This window comes from Bufo bufo, chromosome 5 (genome assembly GCF_905171765.1).
Source record: "Bufo bufo chromosome 5, aBufBuf1.1, whole genome shotgun sequence".
NCBI classification, from domain to species: domain Eukaryota; kingdom Metazoa; phylum Chordata; class Amphibia; order Anura; family Bufonidae; genus Bufo; species Bufo bufo.
The window spans coordinates 12,354,731-12,372,563 of record NC_053393.1 but is presented as its reverse complement, the minus strand read 5'-3'; the positions used below and the strand labels follow the sequence as shown (position 1 = coordinate 12,372,563).

The 17,833-nt window shown below is 54.4% G+C and overlaps 2 protein-coding genes and 1 long non-coding RNA gene across 12 annotated transcripts; 1 reads left to right on the top strand and 2 right to left on the bottom strand.

Annotated features, from left to right (window-relative positions):
- Nucleotides 1–545: 545 nt before the first annotated feature.
- On the bottom strand, nt 546–4,782 carry PYCR3 (pyrroline-5-carboxylate reductase 3). 3 transcript variants are annotated; one of them, XM_040432662.1, is made up of 6 exons: nt 4,644–4,782; nt 4,502–4,566; nt 4,241–4,420; nt 2,497–2,709; nt 2,122–2,214; nt 546–1,217 (listed from the first exon to the last, which is right to left on the bottom strand). In XM_040432662.1, exons 1-6 carry the CDS (start codon nt 4,735–4,737, stop codon nt 1,035–1,037), a joined length of 828 nt encoding a protein of 275 aa, XP_040288596.1. In that variant the 5' UTR covers nt 4,738–4,782; the 3' UTR covers nt 546–1,034. The 3 variants fall into 3 exon arrangements, with proteins under 3 accessions (XP_040288596.1, XP_040288597.1, XP_040288598.1); XM_040432663.1 differs by having other exon boundaries at nt 4,541–4,566; nt 4,644–4,777; XM_040432664.1 differs by lacking the exon at nt 546–1,217 and adding an exon at nt 1,260–1,352 and having other exon boundaries at nt 2,065–2,214.
- On the bottom strand, nt 3,128–4,032 carry LOC121001542. 7 transcript variants are annotated; one of them, XR_005779085.1, is made up of 4 exons: nt 3,963–4,032; nt 3,600–3,806; nt 3,426–3,546; nt 3,230–3,388 (listed from the first exon to the last, which is right to left on the bottom strand). It is a non-coding gene; the product is annotated as an uncharacterized LOC121001542 (long non-coding RNA). The 7 variants fall into 7 exon arrangements; XR_005779082.1 differs by having other exon boundaries at nt 3,885–3,995; XR_005779084.1 differs by lacking the exon at nt 3,963–4,032 and having other exon boundaries at nt 3,128–3,359; nt 3,438–3,546; nt 3,600–3,878.
- LOC121001538 (protein brambleberry-like) lies at nt 4,654–12,145 on the top strand. Of its 2 annotated transcripts, none has more exons than XM_040432644.1 (13): nt 4,654–4,790; nt 6,114–6,364; nt 6,633–6,761; nt 6,968–7,153; nt 7,433–7,655; nt 8,033–8,149; nt 8,546–8,725; nt 8,832–9,038; nt 10,277–10,412; nt 10,497–10,558; nt 10,709–10,890; nt 11,191–11,288; nt 11,905–12,145. In XM_040432644.1, the coding sequence occupies exons 2-13, from the start codon at nt 6,122–6,124 to the stop codon at nt 12,041–12,043; spliced, it is 1,902 nt and encodes a 633-aa protein (XP_040288578.1). In that variant the 5' UTR covers nt 4,654–4,790; nt 6,114–6,121; the 3' UTR covers nt 12,044–12,145. The 2 variants fall into 2 exon arrangements, with proteins under 2 accessions (XP_040288578.1, XP_040288577.1); XM_040432643.1 differs by having other exon boundaries at nt 4,778–4,915.
- The last annotated feature ends 5,688 nt before the right edge of the window (nt 12,146–17,833 follow it).

Here is a 17,833-nt window from a genome sequence, read left to right as displayed (position 1 = left end):
CTGGCTGTAGATGAAATAGGTACAGATAGTACTGCCTGGCTGTAGATGAAGTAGGCACAGCAATCTGCATAGTGGACAGAGGTCTTTAGTTCGCCTGACGTTTTGGGCGACTCCCAATCTATGAACAGGATTTCGTAGCTGTGGTGGGCGCTGAACGCCCCCCGTCTGCTCGCTCAGTGACCGACTCCCCTGCCCGGGCACGGTGCGATACTGGATCCGATTCCTGGGGATCCCGGGCAGACCACCTCAGTTCTGCTGTCAAACCCACACAGCGCCCGTCAGCATGGTGCAGCCTGCGGGTAGGTATAGGGCGCGGTTTCCTGCCCATCCCATGATGCGCAGCGTCCTCTACAGGCCCCGTATACACAGGCAGCACATTACTGGGGCCCTCAGGAAGATCCTGGCAGCAGAGCTATATGACCGCGTGTATGCCTGATGGCGGTAGGTGACACTCCTGTAAGAACATGTAACCTACCCGGACAACTGCCAGAAAAACCCAAGTGTCCCCATCGAGCTGAAGAAAAATATTCACGTACACTGACACGAACCATCAGCTGTGGAGGCAGCACAAAGTTTTAGTTTCTAAACGAAGACTAGGAATATTTCCATTCACTGACAGCAAGCAGAAAATAGATCAGGAACTGAATTTACTACTTGTTCCCAATAAGATCCAGCTGCGTTTCTGAAGTCTTCTTTAAAGGGGAACTCCACCTACACAAGTCTCTTGAGCTGGAGGAGGGGTCACTAGTGACCTGTGAGATATACAGGGTGGGCACCTCAAAGGAACACTCCAGAAACTGCTGTTAAGCCTAGTTATGGGTTTAGGGGGCGGAGCCTGACACAAGCCAGAAATAGGCTTTTCTATGCTGGAGTATTCCTTTAAGATTCCCCGATCCTTGGTCCCATATGAGCCATCCACGGGCTCTACAGTCAGGACGTGGCACCGTCCGGCAGGCAGAACCTCATGCCAGAAGCGGGCGCCATGCCCCAGTCCCTGCAGTCAGTTCCTTTGGTCCCTGTGCCCGCCCTCGCTTCTAGCGCTTGTCCAGATCTCTCGCCCGTTTGGTGGCGGCCTCCACCGCGTTCATCACTGTGGCTTTCAGAGCCCCCCTTTCCAGCTCATGGAGGCCATGGATGGTGGTCCCGCCGGGGGTGCAGACATCAGAGCGCAGCTTCGCCGGGTGCTCACCAGTCTCCAGCATCATCTTCGCGGCTCCCTATAGGAAACAAAAAATGGCTGACAACGATACAGAACACACAGGAGTTGTCAGGAAGCAGCTAGATACGCTGCATGTCAGTCTGCACTGTAGTACTAGCATTCCATTCACAAAACAAGGCTCTTCCTTTTAGGCCTCTTTCACACTTGCGTTGTTCTGTTCCGGCATAGAGTTCCGTCGTCGGGGCTCAATGCCGGAAGAATCCTGATCAGTTTTATCCTAATGCATTCTGAATGGAGAGAAATCCGTTCAGGATGCATCAGGATGTCTTCAGTTCCGGAACGTTTTTTGGCCGGAGAAAATACCGCAGCATGCTGCGCTTTTTGCTCCGGCCAAAAATCCTGAACACTTGCCGCAAGGCCGGATCCGGAATTAATGCCCATTGAAAGGCATTGATCCGGATCCGGCCTTAAGCTAAACGTTGTTTCGGCGCATTACCGGAGCCGACGTTTAGCTTTTTCTGAATGGTTACCATGGCTGCCGGGACGCTAAAGTCCTGGCAGCCATGGTAAAGTGTAGCGGGGAGCGGGGGAGCAGCATACTTACCGTCCGTGCGGCTCCCCGGGCGCTCCAGAGTGACGTCAGGGCGCCCCACGCCCATGGATGACGTGATCGCATGGAGCCGCACGGACTGTAAGTATACTGCTCCCCCGCTCCCCACTACTACTATGGCAGCCAGGACTTTAATAGCGTCCTGGCTGCCATAGTAACACTTAAAGCATTTCGAAGACGGATCCGTCTTCAAATGCTTTCAGTTCACTTGCGTTTTTCCGGACCTGGCGGGCACCTCCGGCAAATGGAGTGCACGACGGATCCGGACAACGCAAGTGTGAAAGAGGCCTTAGACAGGAAAATGCGGTACAGTGGGTGCAGGATGAAGTGACGCATGGTGCCAAGGACTCACCAGCAATGTCTGGGCAGCAATGCGGCTCGCTATGGCGCTGGGCATCCCCATCTTCACCGCCCCTTCCACCAAAGCCTCCGCAAACAGGTAAACCTGGGGAGAGACAGACGGGAAGTGTATACTAGTGAGTGAGGGGTGGGAGACGGCAGCCGGAGAGGGGACCGCAGCCAGACGGCGGCCCGAGGGGGGGAAGAGGGGGGGGGGGGGCGGCGGCCCGAGGGGGGGGGACGAGACGGCGGCCCGAGGGGGGGGGGGGAGAGGGGGAGAGACGGCGGCCCGGGGGGGGGGGGGGGGGGGGGGAGAGGGGGAGAGACGGCGGCCCGAGGGGAGAAGACGGCAGCCAGGTAACGGTATTTAACCCCCCCCCAGACGTACATATGCCACCCCGCTGCCGCTGATCCCGGTGTGGATATCCATGTAGGACTCAGGGACCTCCTCGCACATCCCACATCCAGACAGAAGATCCTTCAGCATGTCGGCCTCCTCCTGCCCGGCCCCGGGCCCCCGGGAGAACACCATGGCCCCCTCCTGGATCACACACGGCAGGTTGGGGCACATACGGAGAATTCGGACCCCGCGGGGAACAAGCTGAGGACACAAGGTGGAAATCAGTCACTGTGTACACAAAACGGGGTGCAACGTACTCTACTCGCCTCCAGAGCTGCAGTCACTGTGCGTACTACTCCACTCACCTCCAGAGCTGCAGTCACTGTGGGGACTACTCTACTCACCTCCAGAGCTGCAGTCACTGTGCGGACTACTCCACTCACCTCCAGAGCTGCAGTCACTGTGGGGACTACTCTACTCACCTCCAGAGCTGCAGTCACTGTGGGGACTACTCTACTCACCTCCAGAGCTGCAGTCACTGTGGGGACTACTCTACTCACCTCCAGAGCTGCAGTCACTGTGGGGACTACTCTACTCACGTCCAGAGCTGCAGTCACTGTGGGGACTACTCTACTCACCTCCAGAGCTGCAGTCACTGTGGGGACTACTCTACTCACCTCCAGAGCTGCAGTCACTGTGGGGACTACTCTACTCACCTCCAGAGCTGCAGTCACTGTGCACACTTCTCTAGTCACCTCCAGAGCTGCAGTCACTGTGCGCACTTCTCTAGTCACCTCCAGAGCTGCAGTCATTGTGCGCACTTCTCTAGTCACCTCCAGAGCCGCAGTCACTGTGCGCACTTCTCTAGTCACCTCCAGAGCCGCAGTCACTGTGCGCACTTCTCCAGTCACCTCCAGAGCTGCAGTCACTGTGCCACCTTCTCTAGTGCCCTTCAGAGCTGCAGTCACTGTGCACACTTCTCTAGTCACCTCCAGAGCTGCAGTCACTGTGCGCACTTCTCTAGTCACCTCCAGAGCCGCAGTCATTGTGCGCACTTCTCTAGTCACCTCCAGAGCTGCAGTCATTGTGCGCACTTCTCTAGTCACCTCCAGAGCCGCAGTCACCTCCAGAGCTGCAGTCATTGTGCGCACTTCTCTAGTCACCTCCAGAGCCGCAGTCACTGTGCGCACTTCTCTAGTCACCTCCAGAGCCGCAGTCACTGTGCGCACTTCTCCAGTCACCTCCAGAGCTGCAGTCACTGTGCGCACTTCTCCAGTCACCTCCAGAGCTGCAGTCACTGTGCGCACTTCTCTAGTCACCTCCAGAGCCGCAGTCACTGTGCGCACTTCTCCAGTCACCTCCAGAGCTGCAGTCACTGTGCCACCTTCTCTAGTGCCCTCCAGAGCTGCAGTCACTGTGCACACTTCTCTAGTCACCTCCAGAGCTGCAGTCACTGTGCGCACTTCTCTAGTCACCTCCAGAGCTGCAGTCATTGTGCGCACTTCTCTAGTCACCTCCAGAGCTGCAGTCACTGTGCGCACTTCTCTAGTCAGCTCCAGAGCTGCAGTCACTGTGCGCACTTCTCTAGTCAGCTCCAGAGCTGCAGTCACTGTGCGCACTTCTCTAGTCAGCTCCAGAGCTGCAGTCACTGTGCGCACTTCTCTAGTCACCTCCAGAGCTGTAGTCACTGTGCGCACTTCTCCAGTCACCTCCAGAGCTGCAGTCACTGTGCGCACTTCTCTAGGCACAGCTCTCGGGATGCAGGGCTACATCGGTGACTACCACCCCTCACCTTTTCCAGGGTCTGCAGCGACACCCCGGCCGCCATCGATACCAGGAGGTGGTCGGCGGTCAGCGCGGCGGCGATCTCCACCAGGACCTGCGGCAGGACGTGCGGCTTGGTGGCCAGGAAGAGGACGCGCGCCTCGTACAGGACGCTGATGTTGGAGTGAGTTGTGTTACAGCCGCGATCCTGCAGAGGAAACGCACAGTGTGAACCGGGAGCGATGGGGGACAGCCCAGTAAGGGCCGCACCGGCCGGTAGCCGCCTCACCCGGAAGTACTGCAGGTTGGTGTCGCTCGGGGCGCTCACCGTGATGTCCTGAACCGGAACCTTCCCTGAAACACAATCAGAACCGGCGTCAGTTACACTACGGAGCAGACAGCAACATGGGCGCAGAAACCGCAGCCATTACCGCCGAGGATGAGGCCGCCCAGCACGCCCTGCGCCATCTTCCCGGCTCCGATACATCCCACCTTCAGCCCGCGCACCGGGCCCGCCGCCGCCATTCTCCTCACCGGCTGCTGTACAGTGGGCGGAGCCTGAGTCACATGGAGTATAGGTAGGCGGTGCGCAGCTCTCTGCGGCACGGGGATTGGCTACTGGGGGCGTGTGACGTCACTGACGCGATCTTTTATAAGAAATGTCGGCGCGGGAGATTTGTTACAGACTGAGCAGAGTCTGCAGGTGAGAGGAAGTAACGGAGGCCTGTCCTGGCGTACTGCGGTAATAGAGCGGTACTGCACACCTTGCCCTCTGGTCTTATTATACTGTTCTCCTTTAGTGATGCGGTGTTACACCTATTATACTGCCCGCCTGTAGAGATGCTGTGTATTACATCTATTATACTGCCCTCCTGTGGAGATGCTGTGTATTACACCTATTATACTGCCCGCCTGTAGAGATGCTGTGTATTACATCCATTATACTGCCCGCCTGTAGAGATGCTGTGTATTACATCTATTATACTGCCCTCCTGTGGAGATGCTGTGTATTACACCTATTATACTGCCCGCCTGTAGAGATGCTGTGTATTACATCCATTATACTGCCCTCCTGTGGAGATGCTGTGTATTACACCTATTATACTGCTCCCTGTGGAGATGCTATGTTGTACACCTATTATACTGACCTCCTGTGGAGATGCTGTGTATTACATCTATTATACTGCCCCCTGTGGAGATGCTATGTTGTACACCTATTATACTGACCTCCTGTGGCGATGCTGTGTATTACACCTATTATACTGACCTCCTGTGGCGATGCTGTGTATTACACCTATTATGCTAAACCTCCTGTGGAGATGCTGTGTATTACACCTATTATGCTGACCTCCTGTGGAGATGCTGTGTATTACACCTATTATACTGCCCCCTGTGGAGATGCAGTGTATTACATCTATTATACTGCCCCCCTGTGGAGATGCAGTGTATTACATCTATTATACTGCCCCCCTGTGGAGATGCAGTGTATTACATCTATTATACTGACCTCCTGTGGAGATGCTGTGTATTACATCTATTATACTGCCCCCTGTGGAGATGCTATGTTGTACACCTATTATACTGACCTCCTGTGGCGATGCTGTGTATTGCACCTATTATACTGACCTCCTGTGGCGATGCTGTGTATTGCACCTATTATACTGACCTCCTGTGGCGATGCTGTGTATTGCACCTATTATACTGACCTCCTGTGGCGATGCTGTGTATTGCACCTATTATACTGACCTCCTGTGGCGATGCTGTGTATTGCACCTATTATACTGACCTCCTGTGGCGATGCTGTGTATTGCACCTATTATACTGACCTCCTGTGGCGATGCTGTGTATTGTTTCTTATGACAGAGCTTTTGGGGTCAGTTTCCCCCTCTTCTCTCGGCCAGGTCTCACCATGTCTCCAGGCCGCCCTGTTCTGCTGCTCCTCGTCGCCTTCAGCCTTCTTGCCCGGAGCGGGGCGTTTTTCGGCTGGTTTAACCGCAGGTCGTCCGGTGGCTCATTTGCACACCAGAAGGAGCCGGCCCCGGACCCCCAGTCTCTCCCCAGCGCCCCGTTTGAGATGACCACAACTGATGAGAAGTTCTTAGCGGAGGCCAAACACCTGGAGCTTTCTCCTCTGGACAGCTGTCACTACAAGGTGCGGATGGTGGGGGTAGTCATCCTGCACCATTTTTTTGCTTTCTAGATTGCAAGCTCTTGTGTCCTTCACCAGCACATGTGATAATGTCAATGTACTCCAGTCACATCCAGAGCTGCAGACAAGTTGTGTCCATTGAAGCCTCTGTGTGGTCACACAACCCTAAAGTAGCATGGAGGTCGTCAGGCTCTGCTGCTTGAGAGCTAACTGATTAGTGATTGCAGCTCTGGAGGTGAGTGGAGTATAAGGCAGCCGTGTCTTCTTCCAGGTGGTCAGTCAGCTCAGGGAGTCCTGCACGGACATGTCTGAAGAGGAGATCGCAAAACTTGGGGTGTCGCTGTTCAACTGCCAGGCAGAAGTGGAGGGGCGGAGGACGTACCCCTGTACTGCGGACATGGTGAGTGGTCTGCACCGGGCACATTAAAACAAAGCCTCAGCTGTGAGCAGGGCTATACACTGACAGCAGAGATGGGGAATCCAAACCTCAATGCATAAATGTTACGTGTCGGTCTTTACTTCTGGCATTTCATTCATGAACCAGGAGGCTCAGAATGAGCAGATGGAGGTTCAGTCCAGGTGATTTGATGCTTTGTCCTTGCGCAGACCCTTGCAGATTGCACGACGCCCATGGACCCCGACACCTGGAATGCCTACCATATTGTCAGCAACCGGGCGCGCTCAGTCTGCTACGCCACGCGACAGCTGCACTTCCGCCGGCGGACGGAGCTGACGGTCAACACCCTGGTGTCAACGGCAATGAACCAGCTGGAGGCCATGAAGATGCTGAAGGTAACGATGGTGGAGGGGCACATGACTGGATCGGGGGATGGGATTAGGCCCCCCGCCAGTCACCTGATGGCATTGTATCCAGTCAGGCAGGAGAGAGCAGTCTGCTGCTGCTGTGTCCCGGATGGATACATTGTAACAGACCCTCAGCTGTAAGAAGTTCCAGGCCTTTGTTAGCTTGTCCTTTGTGTTTCTCCGGTGGCCCCTGGCTGGCAGGGAATGCTGGGAGTTGTAGTTGTATGGATGGCGGTGGACACGCGTGACGTTGGCCTCTCTTCGTAGGATGGGCAGGAGGAGCTGAAGGAGCTGACCTCGGAGTCCCTGCAGCGGGTGCAGAGCAGCCAGCAGCACCTCCTTAACCAGCAGGAGCAGCTGCAGAGCAACCAGGAGAAGATGGAGGGCGCCATCGGCGGGAACCTGGAGCTGCTGGCCGAGGAGAAGGCGCTGATCGCCAGCGGGCATCACCTGGTGGCCGACATGATCGAGGGCATCACCCGGAAGATGGGTACTGGGCACCTCACAGCAGCCCTGCTGCACGGCACAGACTACATCTCCCACAATGCTCCGCACCAGAGATCTGTTTGGAGACTACAACTCCCAGCATAAACGGCCAGCCCTGCTGGGAAATGGGGTTTCTGGTGATGACAAGCAGGCGGCAGGGTCCTGCAAAGATGCTGGGAGTTGTAGTTTTATAGCGGCTGGGAGCCACAGTAATATCAGGAAATGTTCTGTGGCTCTCCTCCTGGTGTGGCTGCTGGGAGTTGTAGTCCGCTTCACTGGAGGAGCAGAGGCGGCAGCTTTGGGTGTGGAGTAATACTCCTATTCTGCCTCTGATGGGAGTATTACTGCGCAGTCGTATTAATCTTCTCTTGTGGCCTCTAGAGAATGTGAGCGGTCACCTGATGGATCGGGATGTGGCGCTGCACCGGGAACACGCCGCCATATTGGCCGATCTGGCTGAGGTCCGGGCCAGATCTCATGACGTCTACTCCAAGATGGGTAAGTCGCCCTGGTCGCCACCTACCAGCCCTGTAAATGTGTGGCACAGGGCAGGAAGGGGTTAAAGGTGAGGTGCTGAATAGACTGTTTTACATAATCTGCTTTCTGTCGGTGAATGGAAGCATCTGTGTTCATATTGTGAGGCTGAGGGTCTGTTGCAGTGTGTCAGTGTATGTAGGAGCAGCCTGGAGGAGAGTGGTGCTGCTCCCAGAAGGTTGTCTGCGCTGATACATTGTAACGGATTATATGCCTCTGGAAGAAAAAAAGTCCTAAAGGCAAGCAGAGATATTGAAAATGGTGAGAAATGGAAGCAGAAAGTCTATTAGGAAGCTGCAGGGTGAAGACGGCGCCGTTTTTTCCGGGTCAGTGACCGCTGCTGTTCTCTGGTGTCTGCAGAGTCCAACCTGGCGCTGTTCCTGACCCACCAGAACCAGAGCGCGCTGTACTACACCTCGCTGATGGAGAAGCTGCAGCGTATGAACAGGAGCCTGAGCACCGTGCTGTACGCCATGGAGCACATGCACCGCACTGTGGAGCACCGGCTCAGCTACATCCAGGGCTTCATCAGCTGGGCAGGTACCATCACCATACTGGGGCGCCCCCACTCTGAAGGGGGGACATAACCCTAATGGCGACCCTATTGATTGTCACCCACTGACACCCTCACCGCGTCTGTTCACAGGTGGGAACCTGAACGCCATCTACACGTGTGTACTACATGGCGCTTACTTCCTTCTCCTGGCCCTGCTGATGACCTTCCTGCAGACCCCCGGCTTCTCTCGAGCGCTCCTCCTGGTCCTGATCGTCCTCAACGCCTTGTCTGAGCTCAACCACAACACGTCCCTCGGATTCCGGTCACTTACCGTGTTACTGGCGTGTGCTGTGGGGGGTGAGTGGAGAAGCCAGAGGAGCACTCCCCTGCTGGTGACTGCTGCCCTACATGTGTGAGAGCGCCCTCTGCTGGTGACTGCTGCCCTACATGTGTGAGAGCGCCCTCTGCTGGTGACTGCTGCCCTACATGTGTGAGAGCGCCCTCTGCTGGTGACTGCTGCTACATGTGTGAGAGCGCCCTCTGCTGGTGACTGCTGCCCTACATGTGTGAGAGCGCCCTCTGCTGGTGACTGCTGCCCTACATGTGTGAGAGCGCCCTCTGCTGGTGACTGCTGCCCTACATGGATGAGAGAGCTCCCTCTGCTGGTGACTGCTGCCCCACATGGATGAGAGAGCTCCCTCTGCTGGTGACTGCTGCCCCACATGTGAGAGCGCCCTCTGCTGGTGACTGCTGCCCTACATGTGTGAGAGCACCCTCTGCTGGTGACTGCTGCCCTACATGTGAGAGCTCCCTCTGCTGGTGACTGCTGCCCTACATGTGTGAGAGCACCCTCTGCTGGTGACTGCTGCCCTACATGTGTGAGAGCGCCCTCTGGTGGTGACTGCTGCCCTACATGTGTGAGAGAGCGCCCTCTGCTGGTGACTGCTGCCCTACATGTGTGAGAGAGCGCCCTCTGCTGGTGACTGCTGCCCTACATGTGTGAGAGAGCGCCCTCTGCTGGTGACTGCTGCCCTACATGTGTGAGAGAGCGCCCTCTGCTGGTGACTGCTGCCCTACATGTGTGAGAGCGCCCTCTGCTGGTGACTGCTGCCCTACATGGATGAGAGCGCCCTCTGCTGGTGACTGCAGCACTACATGGGTGAGAGCGCCCTCTGGTGGTGACTGCTGCCCTACATGGGTGAGAGCGCCCTCTGGTGGTGACTGCTGCCCTACATGGGTGAGAGCGCCCTCTGGTGGTGACTGCTGCCCTACATGGGTGAGAGCGCCCTCTGCTGGTGACTGCAGCACTACATGGATGAGAGAGCTCCCTCTGCTGGTGACTGCTGCCCTACATGGATGAGAGCGCCCTCTGCTGGTGACTGCTGCCCTACATGTGTGAGAGCGCCCTCTGCTGGTGACTGCTGCCCTACATGGATGAGAGCTCCCTCTGCTGGTGACTGGATGGAATGCTGTTATATGTGCTTTACACTTGTGAGATCGCCCTCTGCTGGTGGATTGGGGAGCTGCCCCACTGTGGCGCTGTCTCATAAAGCTAGTTTCACCCTCCATCTGCCGTTTCTCGCCCCTCCTCGCAGGTCACTGGGTGCTGTTGAGCTTCATTCGCTGCCTTGTGAAGGTGAAGACCCGGAAGGTGCCCCCTGCGCTTCCCGCTCCTCTGCACCTGCCTTCCAAAGAGAAGGACCCAGGATTATACAGCTCAACTCCTGAAAAGTAAGCACAGCAGCACAGAGTGTTTCAGGAGAGGAGTGTGTTGATCTTGTATCCGGGTCACGCCCTCTTGTCTTTTGTTTTCAGGGTGGAGGACGACACCCTATTGAAGGCGGAGCTGAGGCAGCTGGTGGACGACAGCTACATGGGTGAGAAGTGGCTGCTGTGTGATTCACATGTGGGTTTTGCACCTGTCGTTCTTTGCTTCTCTTGTATCTCAGGTCTTCAGAGCTGTATTCGTAGTTCTGCTGGCTGCCAGCAGCTGCATTGCCTTGTGGATGATGATTTTCTTCTTCCAGATGATTCTGTGCTGGGTAATGAGTCTTTGGTTGGAGATGTGTCCATTGTGGCGTCTCCTGCACATCTGGACTGGAAGCTGCAGCCGTGTATGAGGACCCCGCAGCAGTCCACCCCCGCCATGAAACTGCGCCGGCTCAGCATCTCCAAGTCCGTCCGGGGACACGACAGCCCCTTGAAGCTGGTGAGTGCTCGGAGATCAGGACTAGATTTAGAAGACAGATGTCAGACCCCTCATCAGGCCAGACCGGCAATCTCCGCTTCCTGATGCCTCCACTAGAGGGCGATCTGTGTGCAGCTCCTGTTCAGATCAATAGGAGCCTTATGCAGCTGTAGAGGGTGCCACCTAGTGGCCACAGCAGGCACACCAGATGCTCGGAGGATGCAGAGGAGCCGCAGTCTGGAGCACAAGAAGTGATTACAGATTTATCCGCATTAGTCGCAGGGACTGCAAACATTGACGTGTTGTCCTCTCTACCTACAGGGGGCGACTGACAGAATTCCTCTGCGACACTTGGGGGCAGCGTTCGATGCTTTGGAGTCCAAACCTCAAAGTCCGGATTCCTCAGTCTGCAGTAACCTGTGAGTACAGAGCATCCGAGGAGCCAGACTTGTGCGAGTGGAGTGGCAGATGTGATGAGGCAGGGGATGCTCCAGGTGGGGATTGGCCATAGACCCGACAGGGACATTTCCCGGTGGGCCGATGCCTCAGAGGGGCCAGCCAGGTTCATAACGAATGGATTAGATTTTGCACCTAACCAGCAGCTGCAGGTGTCCTCCTGAATTCAATACAGTTGATTACTGTGGCACAGGTGGTGGTATTTGATTCTTCTGGGGCGGTATATTGCTCTGCACTATGGTATTGCTGGCCCTGCCTAATTATGTTGCCCTGTCTTCCATCAATTTGGACCCGCTTGCAACATGGGGCCACTTTTAGTTCCCAGTCTGCCCCTAGTGACTGGAGCAGGAGACGCCGCGGCGCGCTGTATGGTCTGGAGCAGGAGACGCCGCGGCGCGCTGTATGGTCTGGAGCAGGAGACGCCGCGGCGCGCTGTATGGTCTGGAGCAGGAGACGCCGCGGCGCGCTGTATGGTCTGGAGCAGGAGACGCCGCGGCGCGCTGTATGGTCTGGAGCAGGAGACGCCGCGGCGCGCTGTATGCTCCTGGATGGTCATCCTGCTCCTTGTTTCCTGCACAGGTCGGTGTCATCAATGTCTCCACGTCAGTTCTGTCAAGCCATCACCAGGGCCGGCCAGCCGTGCAGGAACAAGGCCAGCGGAGGTCAGGAGTTCTGCAGGGTCCATACCTCAGGCCAGACGTCCTACATCGCATCCTGACCTCAGAGGATCTGGACAAGATGCGCTTATCCTGCGGTGGGTGGACATGTCTTCCACATCTTGGAGAACAGCTTCCAGATCAGGGCCTGGAGCTATGTGGCCCCTGGGGTGAACGGACTCGTGTGGGCTGGTTCCTGCAGTTTCTCTGCTGTCCTGTCTCTCGTCTTATTCTCGGTTTTATGACTTTTTATCTTGTGATTTTTTTTTTTTTTTTTTTTTTAATAAATGTTTTGTAATAAACCTCTGGACTCCTTCCTGCTGGCTTGTGTGGGGTGGTCTCTCAGGTCATGGGGTCCTGTGGGATGATGTCTAGCATCTATGATTGGGGGGCTTCACATCTGACTTGATATGCTTCATCTCTATGGATCCTGGCCATTTAACCCTGCAGATGCTGCAATCCCATGCTATATATCCTCCATCATGGAGAGAGGAATCCCACTGCCAAGTTCAGTCACTCGCCTCCCCCAAAACATGGCGGGGATGATAAAATGACGGCCCTTCCACCGACGTCGCCTCCTCTTCTGGCTCAGCCTGCGTCACCCCTCCATGTGTGGTCCGTATACAGTGCTGGAGTTCTCCCCCAGTCATGGCGCATGCGCTGTGTACAGAGGGTCCATTATCATTACACATGGATGTCCTATTGGTCCCGGTTCCAGGGAGGATACAGCCCCTGGAGCTTCACTGCAGAGCTGATCTTGGGCTCTAAGAGTCAGCAGCTGCTGCAGTGACCGGGATCACTGGGGGAGGAAGCATCATGGCCGCTGCCTGATCTGTATACCTAATAGTTGTTGTATGCATTGATCGTATTAACCCATCTCCTATCTCAGATTTCCCCTCACCCATGACTGCACCCCATGCGACCAGGGACCTCCCATCCGGGACAGGAAACCTGAGAAGATAAAAGGTTCACACCCCCACCAAGCACCAGTTCAGGTTTCCTGTCCTCCGGATAGGAAGTCTCTGGGAAGCTCACGTTGTATTTCACGTTGGTTCTCACCTACAGCCGGGGGAAGGCCCAGGTTCTTATCCGGTGGGTGGCCTCCCCCAGGTGGCGTCAGGCTCTCCGGGGCTGCTGCCTACAGTCTGGGCCTCTTCCCCCACATTCCGGCGCTGGCCTGAGGGAGCCGCTGTGGCCGTGTTCAGACGGCTTCCCTCCTTGCTCCCGGGTTGCCCGTCTTCCTGTCGGCGTCGGGAGGGGGTGTCTGCGCATGCCCCGACGTGGGGGGGGGCGGGGCTTGACCCGGAAGTTGGGTTGAGCGCCGATGTGTGCCCTGGCGCGTCTTTTAAAATATAAATGGGGCAGAGGGGGGGAACCCAGCCGGCTGATGTGGCACACAGTGTGGTGCTGAAGAGGCTCTTTGCGGTCAGCAAGATGTCAGAGCCTGCAGACGGACTCGCCGAACCCCTGGAACCCTCAAGGCCCGCGAGTCCGGTACCAGTCCTGAGGAGTGGGGGCTAAAGAAGGTGGTGAGATATATCCTTTTTTATTAATGGGGTGTTATCTGCTTGATTTGTGTAGGTGGCAAAGCCCCCCAAAAAAGCGGCCTCAAAGACGAAGCATAAGGAGTGTGCAGGATGTAAGGTCCCCCTAGCTTCCTCCTATTCTAAGCCGTTATGCTCCCCATGTATTGATAAGTTGGTGGCAGAGGAGTCACGGAGCCTTTCCAGGAATATGTGATCTTTAATAAGATCTGAAGTGAAAGCATCCCTAAAATCCTTAACTACGAATCGCCCGCAGTCTCCGGGAAGATCTCCGGATATGAGGGATTCGGATATAGACCGTTTGGACGCGGAGGAAAGAGAAGCAGGCCAGTTACTCTCTGATGATAATACTTCGTCAGCAGAAGAAGAAACAGGGGGATCCCTTTTCTCGCCTGAAGATACCCAAAACCTCCTTAAAGCGGTCAGAGCGACGATGCAATTAGAAGAGGTGAAACAGCCTAAATCAACAGCAGACGTTGCCTTTCAGGGGTTAGGTCCCAGAAAGCAGAGTTTTTTCCATTCATGAGATTGTGCAGGCATTAATTAAAAAGGAATGGAAGAATCCTGATAGGAAGTTTTTTATTCCAAGCTCTGTCAAAAGGAAATATCCCTTTGATGAAAAGGTAGCAGCCTGTTGGGACAAGGCCCCTATTGTTGATGCTCCGGTGGCAAAGATTGCCAAGAAGTCTGCTCTTCCGTTCGATGACCTGGGTAACCTATCTGATCCTCTGGATAAAAAAGCGGATTTTTATTTGAAGAAGGCCTGGGAATCATCCTCTACCTGCTTGAGGCCGGCGGTTGCAGCGTCATGGGTCTCTAGGTCACTACATATCTGGCTGGAACAGCATCTCAGTGAGAAGAAACCAAGAGAAGAAGTTTTGGCCTCTCTTCCCACCTTTTTTAAGGCTGTTGATTTTTTAGCCGATGCCTCCACAGATATAGTTAAGTTCTCAGCCAGATCATCCGCCTTATCCAATGCAGCTAGAAGAGCTATCTGGCTGAAGTCCTGGAAGGCGGATCAGGGTTCTAAGGCTAGGTTATGCGCTATCCCCTGTGAGGGTGACGGGCTCTTTGGGTCTTCCCTTGATGATATACTTGAAAAGGCCTCGGATAGGAAGAAGGGTTTTCCAGCTCCTCAACTCCCCCCCCTTTTTTCGTAGATACCAAGGCAAAGGGGTAGGCAGTATGATAAAAGGGAAAAGGATAGATTTCATAAGAAATCCGGAGGTTTCCTCTTTAAACCCCAAGATCAAAGGCCCAAAGATAAGCAATGACGCCGAATCCCAGGTAGGGGGAAGGTTCTCTCTCTTTCTCCCAGCCTGGAAAAACATAACCAAGAACGGCTAGATCCTGGGGGGGATTGGAGAGGGGTTCCGGCTGGAGCTTCTGACCCGTCCCCGGGACTCGTTCAGGCTAACAGATTACCCCAAGGATCTAGTCAAGAGACAGGCCTTAGAGTCAGAGGTCCTGCTACTTCTGCAAAAAGGGGTGGTTGTCCCGGTTCCGCAGGCAGAGAGGGGCAGGGGTTTTTACTCTCCTCTTTTTTTAGTAAAAAAACCCAATGGATCCTTTCGGGTAATCCTGAACCTGAAGAAATTAAACAAATTCCTCAGCTACAAAAAATTCCGCATGGAGACCATAAGGTCGGCCATAGATCTACTATCAAAGAATTGCTGGATGGCGACTCTGGACTTAGAGGACGCGTACTACCACGTGCCAATACATGTGTCCTCCCAAAAATATTTGAGGACAGCAGTCTGGGTTCAGGGGGAATGTCTACACCTGCAATACAGAGCCCTCCCCTTTGGGGTTTCTCAAGCCCCCAGAATCTTCACAAAGGTGATTGCGGAAGTAGCCTCCTTCCTAAGATTGTCAGGGGTTCCGTTGCTGCCATACTTGGACGACTTCCTGTTTATTTCCCAGACCAAAGAGGGCTTGAATCAAAACATCGAGGTTTCCTGCGCCCTGTTAAAGAGCCTGGGCTGGAAAATAAATTGGAAGAAGTCTTGCCTAACTCCATCGCAGAGTTGTGTATTTTTAGGCATCCTTTTAGACTCCCGAGTAGAAAAGTCATTCCTCCCGTCCGCCAAGATATTCTCAATCAGAGAGCATGTTTTGGATCTTTTCAGATCCTACCTCTGCTCGTTCAGGAGGGCAATGGCAGTGCTGGGCCACCTGACAGCAACCTTTCCAGCGGTCCTATATGCACAGGCTCATACAAGGAAGCTACAGTCATGCATCCTGCGCCAATGGGACGGCTGCAAGCAGTCGTTGGACTGGCTTTTCCACTTATCCGCAGAGGCGAGAGTGTCTCTTCTTTGGTGGACTGTGACAGAAAATCTCTCAGCAGGAGTACCATAGGCCTTTCGGGATCCCATTGTAATAACAACGGACGCCAGCCCGTGGGGTTGGGGGGCCCACTCAGAGAACAAGGGTTGGCAAGGGAGGTGGGATTTAAACACCAGGAAAGCCACCTCGAACCTCAAAGAACTGAAAGCAGTAGAGATGGCCTTAAAAGCGATAGCTCCAGACATATCCTTCAGAAACATAGTTCTATACTCAGACAACTTGACTACAGGGGCATACATCAACCATCAAGGCGGAACAAAAGTACCTTCTCTGGCAATACTCTGTCACCAGATCTTTCAGCTGGCAGAGCAGAGACATCTATCTCTGTCGGCAGTCCACATAAAAGGGAAAGAAAACATAGTAGCCGATTTTCTGAGTCGCACCCAGCTAAAGCAGGGGGACTGGTGCCTAAACTCAGAAGTCTTCTCCCAGTTAACACAGAAGTTCGGCCTCCCTACGATCGACCTATTTGCCTCCAGAAAGAACAGGAAAGTGGAAAGGTTCTTCTCCATAAATCGTCTGGACGATCCAACAGCTTTAGACGGATTAGCACAGGACTGGACTCAGGAGAAGGGTTATGCCTTCCCTCTGTTTTCCCTAATCCCGCAGGTCCTGAAAAGTCCAGAGGGAGAAAGCAACGATTACCCTAGTGGCCCCAGTGTGACCGAAAAGGTCCTGGTACTCCTGCCTCCTAGACCTAGCAATAACCCCCCCTTGGATTCTCCCCCCTCGGGAGGATCTATTATATCAAGGCCCGATCCTGCATCCCAGTCCAGGAATTCTGCATCTGGCAGCATGGAGGCTGAGAGGGAGATTTGGTTAGGTCGGGGTCTGTCCCAATCTGTAGTTTCCACCATTTTGGGAAGTAGGAAAGACACCACGGCCAGAAAATATAATAAGATCTGGGAAGTCTTTTCCTCCTTTTTAGGGATCAATCCTGACCCCTTTTCTCCTCCAGATGTCTCTAGGGTTCTAGATTTTTTACAAGCTGGCTTGGATAAGGGGCTTAGGGCTTCCACCCTTAGAGTACATGTGGCAGCCTTGAGTTACTTCTTCGATTCCCAGCTGGCCCTGCATCCTTGGGTTAAAAGGTTTCTGTCGGCAGCCTCCAGGATCCGCCCTTCGATAAGACCCTTGTCCCCTCCTTGGGACCTAAACACGGTCTTGACGGCCCTGTCACAGAAACCTTTTGAGCCCCTGTCAGATTTGCCAATAGATATGCTCTCTTTTAAGATGTCCTTTTTACTGGCCATTACTTCAGCTAGGAGGATCTCAGAGATTCAGGCTTTCTCGGCTTTTCCTCCTTATACCCAGGTCTTGGATGACAAAGTTATCATTAGGCCTCTCCCGTCCTTCCAGCCAAAGGTGGTTTCGGACTTCCATAGAAGTCAGGATGTTGTCCTTCCATCTTTTTGCCCTAATCCCTCTAATAGTTTAGAAAGGGAGTATCATTGCCTGGACGTCAAAAGATGTCTACTTGCTTATTTAGAGTCTACCTCGGCCTGGAGGTTGGATGAAAACCTCCTTATTCAGTTTTGGGGTAGAAATAAGGGGCGGAAAGTGTCCACGGCGGTTATTGCTAGATGGGTTAAAGGGGCCATTTCCGAAGCCTATTTAGCGCAGGGTCTCTCGCCCCCTTCAGGGTTTGGAGCCCACTCCACTCGAGCGGTAGCTACGTCCTGGGCCGAGAAGGCGGATGCCTCCCTGGCCCAAATTTGTAGAGCAGCAACTTGGAGCTCTCAACATACCTTTTTAAAACATTACAGGCTCCAGCTTCACGCGGATTCCGCCTTTGGTAGGAAGGTGCTTCAGGCAGTTGTCCCCCCCCCCCTAATTTCTCATTAATAGTCTATCTCGCATGGGGTGCCGTCATGGGTGAGGGGAAAACAACATTGCTTACCGGTAATTGTTTTTCTCGATACCCATGACGGCACCCCCGAAATTTTCCCTTCCCTATAA